This window comes from Rhinichthys klamathensis, unplaced genomic scaffold (assembly GCF_029890125.1).
Source record: "Rhinichthys klamathensis goyatoka isolate OS25496 unplaced genomic scaffold, OSU_Roscu_1.1 h1tg000325l_1, whole genome shotgun sequence".
NCBI classification, from domain to species: Eukaryota; Metazoa; Chordata; class Actinopteri; order Cypriniformes; family Leuciscidae; genus Rhinichthys; species Rhinichthys klamathensis.
This window is the reverse complement of record NW_026606840.1, coordinates 1,928,496-1,934,495: the sequence shown is the minus strand read 5'-3', so window position 1 is coordinate 1,934,495 and position 6,000 is coordinate 1,928,496. Positions and strand designations below refer to the sequence as shown.

General features: G+C 42.0%; 1 protein-coding gene across 2 annotated transcripts in view; it reads right to left on the bottom strand.

Annotated features, from left to right (window-relative positions):
- Positions 1-31: 31 nt before the first annotated feature.
- Positions 32-6,000, bottom strand: part of fam193a (family with sequence similarity 193 member A) — a 40,405-nt gene continuing 34,436 nt past the window's right edge. For both annotated transcript variants that reach the window (XM_056271771.1, XM_056271772.1), the window contains 4 exons: positions 3,784-4,014; positions 1,563-2,403; positions 1,380-1,461; positions 32-1,017 (listed from right to left, as the gene is read on the bottom strand). In XM_056271771.1, coding sequence (XP_056127746.1) covers positions 924-1,017; positions 1,380-1,461; positions 1,563-2,403; positions 3,784-4,014 — 1,248 coding nt within the window. In that variant the 3' untranslated portion in view covers positions 32-923. The remainder of the gene's footprint in view (positions 1,018-1,379; positions 1,462-1,562; positions 2,404-3,783; positions 4,015-6,000) is intronic.

The following is a 6,000-nucleotide window of genomic DNA, read 5'->3' as shown; positions in this document are numbered from 1 at the left end:
GGAAGAAAAAAAAAGACAACTGACACAGAAATGTCCTGCCACTCTACTGTATTCCATCTTTCAAAAAGAAAGACAAGATTTTAATATTACTTAACAATATGTTAAAAAGTAGCCAGTCCGGCTTCAGTGTTAATACAATATACACTCTATAACAGATTGATAGTGTGAGTATTGTTCTTTTCGATTCAATTCTGAAAGTATTCTGATACAAGCTTGGTACAAGTTGGAAAAAAAATGAAAAATAAAAAACAAAAATAAAATGGTAACTTGAACACAGTTGTTACTCTGAACAAATTGAAATGGAACTGACGTGAACATTGTCAAGTATTAGCCGTTCTCCTGATAAAGGGAGAGATAGGGGACAATGACATGAAGCTGACCAGTCCGATTCTCTTGACGATGAGGTGTGAGGAAGTGCAGTGCTAGGTGCAAAGGTGAGCAAAGCCACAGTTGATTTGAATAAAAGGATCTTTTTTTTTTCATTCATCTTTTTTCTTTAAGCATGTCATTTGCAGCGCCTTCATCCAAATGTACATAAAGCCAGAGAAAACCCAGAACATGACACACAGACCTAAGGGAAACGGCCCACTCACTGACAAAAAGCGCACACGCTTTTTAAAAGAAGAAAAGGGAAACCAAAATAATAGGGATAAACTTATAGAGTAGCATTTTGGAGTTGTTTTTTGACTTTGCTCTTTTTTTTCTCTCCAGAAGTACTGCAGGAATATAAGCCCGTTTTGGGTTCTTTGCAGAACTCGGAGCAACAAGGAAAAGGCAAGGCGGCATGGATAATGTAGGCCAGAGGAGCGGTTGAAGCATAGCAGCACTGGGGTCAGCAATCAGTCTGTAGAAATGTGGGAGAGAGAGAGAGAAGAAACCAGAGGAACGCTTATCGATTCCTGCCATTGTCTCTGGAAGACCCATTAGTGGGCAGCGAACGTGGCCTTCTTCAAGCTAAAATTGGACCAGTTGATGGACAACCTCTGCCTCGTCTGTCGCGCAGAGTCCAAGCAGAACCTGCGGAAAGGGTGAAGAATACATTAATTGGGGAACAAAAGGTCATGAATGCTTAAAAGAGGTGAGGTCACATTCACCATTGCTTAGCAAAATTCCAATTGGCAAAATACAGGCATTCCAATATGAATCCACATGATAAGGAGTTTCGTGTGAGGACGAAAAAGTTCCCCATGCAGATTTTGCACGTTCAAGTTGGTCACATGAATTTGCCGCACTGACCAACAGAAAGCTGCCTGGTTTGAAAGTGTCTACTGTATAAGCAGACCTTTATACATGCTATTAACAATGGACCTGTTTTTGCACGCGAAATTTCGCTAATGTGACCACACTTCAAAATATTACTGAATACTATCAAACAGTACCTTTTAAAATATTCCACCTCACGTTCAGTCTCGTCCATGTCTACGCTGTCCAAATCAATGTCTTTGGGCAGAAACACATCATCTGTTGGACAATAAGAGAATTCTGACTTGTTCAAAAGTGAACAAATTGTAAAACATTCGCTTTATCGTTTATCTTCAGACAATTTGGCAGTTCACACTCACCTATTGAGTTATTCATCTTGTCTGCTTTTTTCTTCTTATTCTTCTTGGGTTTGCTTTTGGGCTGAGGGGACTCGTTGTTTGGGACTTTGCCATTCTGCTGAGGAGGGTCTAAAGCTGAAGATTCGATAATGGGAGAGTTCCTCTCGTCTTTCCCTCCATTCTGTTGCCTTTTCCCATTAGTCCTCTCTTCCCTCTTGATCTCGGTCACTGACTCCTCTGAAGCTCTCTGCTTGGCTTTGGCGTCAGTTTGAGGGCTGGCCGCATTCCCAGGTTTGGGAGGCTCTGGAGCTTTGGAGGTCTCGGCTGGCCTCTTTGTGGCTTCACCGTTGGTTTTGGAGCCATTTGTCTGCTGTTTGGGTTTGACCTTGGTATGGGAGGACTCTGGGTGGGAGGTGGTGCCATTCTGGAGGGCAGGAAAGTCTGAGGGTCTCTCTTTGCAAGTCTTTGGGCTTGGCTGTTGCGATGGGCCGTTCTTCCCATTGGTAGGTGATTCAGGTTCTAGACGAGGCTCCCTAGGACCGAGATGGATGAGACTGTGCAGTAGCTGTGTTTTGCCGTTCTGCATGTTCTTTTCTAAAACGCTCTGTGCTGTTTGCTGAAGAGGCTGAGGGTTGTTGGTTGTTGGGACGAGAGAAGGAATTTCAGACTTGGTCACCTCCTTGGCTTTATTGTCTTTCTTTTTCTTCTTAGATGCCCGCAAGTGCTGCATTTCCTGCAGACGGAGCAACTCCTGCTTCAGTGCCTCCTCCTCCTCCTGCTGCTGCCTTCTCTGTTCCTTTAAAAGCTGCTGCTGCATCTCCAGTTCCCGAGCCTCTGCCTCAAGACGGGATTTCTCCTCCAGCTGCACCCAAACAAACCCCTAGTCAGTTAATCTCACGATAACCCCCATAAGATATATACACACATGATCCCACATACATATATATTATAGGGCCGATATTTTTGGGCAGGAATTGACAACTAATTTATTGGCAAGGAACGTGCAACATATTCCATTCCATCTTAAAAGTAATTGGGAACAGCTTTAGAACTTAAAAACAGCATTCCTGTGAAATAAAATAAAAATAAAAAGCAGAACAGTCTTTATCAACAGAAATAAATCATATGTAAAACAACACTGCATAGTTTACACTATAAATTAAATTTACATTAATCCTACTAAATCTACTGAAGAGCAGTGAGTGTAATTAACATTAAGGACAAAGACAGAAGCAGAAATATTAGGCTGCTGTCACTTTAAGACCGATTGTAGGGATTCAATATACTCATTTCCCAAATGTTTATGTTCACTTAACACATAACCGACTACTCACCAAGCTGGGCATTTTGACATGCCATCTGTGTGATTTTAACCATTTAGGCTCGTGTTCCACTCTGTCTCGGAGCACATGCACAGAAGGTCGCTTGGGGAATGGGAACAGTATATATTTCGCAGCTTTAAACATTTAAAGTGTTACTCTTTTGGCGTAGGTCGACTTGCATACGGCCGTCTGCCGGAAACTAGTTATTTTAGTCGATAAAGTTTTAAATATGGGTATTTTTCTTACACGAACCCATCGCTTCACTTCAGAAGGCCTTTAATAACCCGCCAGAGACGTTTCGAGCACTTTTATCATGGATGGATAGGGTTTGATGGACTTCCAAAAAGATATACCCATTATAAGGCTTGGAAGAGCCAGGACATTTTTTTTATATAACTCCGATTGTATTCGTCTGAAAAAAAGAATATCATATACACCCAGGATGGCTTCAGGGTGAGTAAATCATGGGCTAATTTTAATTTTTGGGTGAACTATCCCTTTAATTGCTCTTTTAGTTAGAGCGCATCATGCAGTTTAGCAACAGTAGACTGTATTTACCGACAATCACTTATCTAGCTGATTTGGATGTTAAGTTTGGGCTTTTAGGGAGGAAAGAAATTCTCTAAAAAGACGTTGCAAATTTATTGTCCTTTTTTCAGATGCTTGATAGAACTGTCAGACAGGAATTTTAGCTGTGCATAGAAAAATGAGTTTTGCATCATCTGATGTGCTTTTCTGAACAGCCTTTATAGAGACCACCGATCAAACTATATAAAGCTATTATCGGTACCTGATCAATCAGAGCACCCATATACATACATCCTTTTATTCTTCATTACGATCTCAGAACAGCAGTATTGCATTTATGTATTTTTGCATAAATTAGTAGATACAGACAAAAAAGCATGATATGAGTTTACCTTCTTCTGTTTGTGGCGGGCACGTTTGGCTGCTTTGGAGCTGGTGACAGGTTTGTTGTCTGCGCTGTTGATGAACTGTAGCAGGTCCTCTACCTTGCGATGGTCTTCCACCCCATCCCGCTCCAGCAGCAATTCTTCCTTCTTAGGCTGTTCCTCCTTCCGCTTAGTCAGCCTGAGTCTCAACTTCTCCCGCATCTCTGCATAGTTCCTACTGGTGGGTGCGGCAGGAGGCTACAAACCACAAACAACATGAGTAGTTAGTTTATTAATTCACTTTCTATGGTAAACGCTTAACATGAACTGCTTCCACAAATACTCAATTAATAGGGGCTGATTGACAAAAGCACTGGAGCATTCAAAACTGATTTGGTGCAGGAAACAAGAGCATGTACTAATCCATCAGACATTGTGAACACCACACACTGATTAAAAAGCTCTGATAACACCTCAAAGTGGCTGACTGTAACTGAAATAGAGCTGGCAGTTCTGATGTATACAGTGTGTACGAGCAGAAAAGTGTCAACTTGTAGAGATTTTACTATACCGTGGTAGATGTATATTTTCAAGACTATCTGTGAGTAAGGACTGCTTTATGATAATGTTAAAGTGACAGGAAATTGTACTTCCCATCATGTTCCAATTCTTGCAAATACCGATAAGCCACTTACCGGTCGATTATGTTATAACCGATAAATAGCACATCGATATTCTTTCCTATTCTCTAAACAAATTCCGGTAAATCACTATTTTGTCACGTGTATGTTTTAGTTTAGTTTTCACTCTGTTCCTAGTTTGTTTCCACGTTTGTTAATTAGTTGCCATAGTCCATAATTCCACAAACCAGTTCTGTTTCACACTGATTACTCAGCATATGTTTAAGCGCTGGGTTTTCCTTAGTTTTTTGTCTGGTATAGTCGACATCAGTATTAATGTGGTTATATTTCCTGTATCTCCAACGATCTCCTGAGTTTTTTTTTTAAATTTTTTTTCTGTATTTATTGTTCTGGAATTCCCTCCGTTGTGCGCTTCATTGGAGCAGGAGCAGCAATCTCTCGAGGACCACACCTGAGAATTTTTAGAACTGGCGTGTCACACAAACTTTCCTGAGCATTCTTCTGTGCGTCTTCTTTTACAACAGCTTGAACGAAAGCACAAAGCACGCCAGCCCGATGTTGGACTTGGGGGACCCCAATTCTCTTGATTGTGGAGTGGGTGCTGGTGAACAACAGATCAGCGTTCACCATCGGAAGACATCACTAGCCCCACTCCGGACCCGGAGCCCAGCCAGCCATCACCCCGTGTGCACGGACATGATGCCAGAGCCCACCGTAGATGGACGGCTTGAGCCTACCGCGATGCATGAGCCAGCACCAGAGAAAAGGACTGAGCCAACCATCGCCCCGGAGCCCGAGCCCCACTGTGACTCTGATTAAGTGCGTAAGCTGACTAGATCATGTGCCGTCGTGGGACCGCTAGTGACGTAGTAGACCCCGCCCACACTCCCACTGCTAAGGGTGTGCTGCTGCTGATCTCTGGCGGCTATTTTGATTTGGAAGAGGATATTTCTCTTATTCTCATGTCCCCACTGGTTCTGCCCAGCTCCAAGTATCCTCTTAGAGCTTTAATCGGGCCTTAAAAGTTAGGCCCGACAAGGCCCGAGCCCGACGGAATTCGGCCCGAGCCCGACAAGTACAATTTGATTGACCGCTTTTTAAAAGCCCGAACCCGTTTACAGCCCGACATTATTCAAATGTGCGCACGCACACAGCTCTTTTGCCTTTTGTCAAGTCAAGTCAAGAATGAGTCATTTTATTTATACATTTTTAACATCATTTATTTATGACTAAGGTATAGGGAATTTGGAAGGAACAAAGAAATAAAATAAGTCCTCGGTAACATCTCAGGCTCAGCATATGCCGCATACACACATAGCCTATAGGCCTACGTGCCTATAAAAATGAGTCTTTCTTAACAAATTAAATCAAGATAAATTCTAAACTAAGATTTGTACTTGGCAATAACGAAATAAAACGAAAAGTTTCATAAAATTGAGATTATGCCTAAGACAAACGAAAACGGGACTTGCTTGAGGCCGCCTCTCTCCACAATCACCAATACGAATATAAAAAGACCAACGCGCCAATAAAGCGTCTTTATAGGAGACTTTCTTAACAAATTAAATTAAGATCAATTCTAAATTAAGATGCGTGTTTGGCA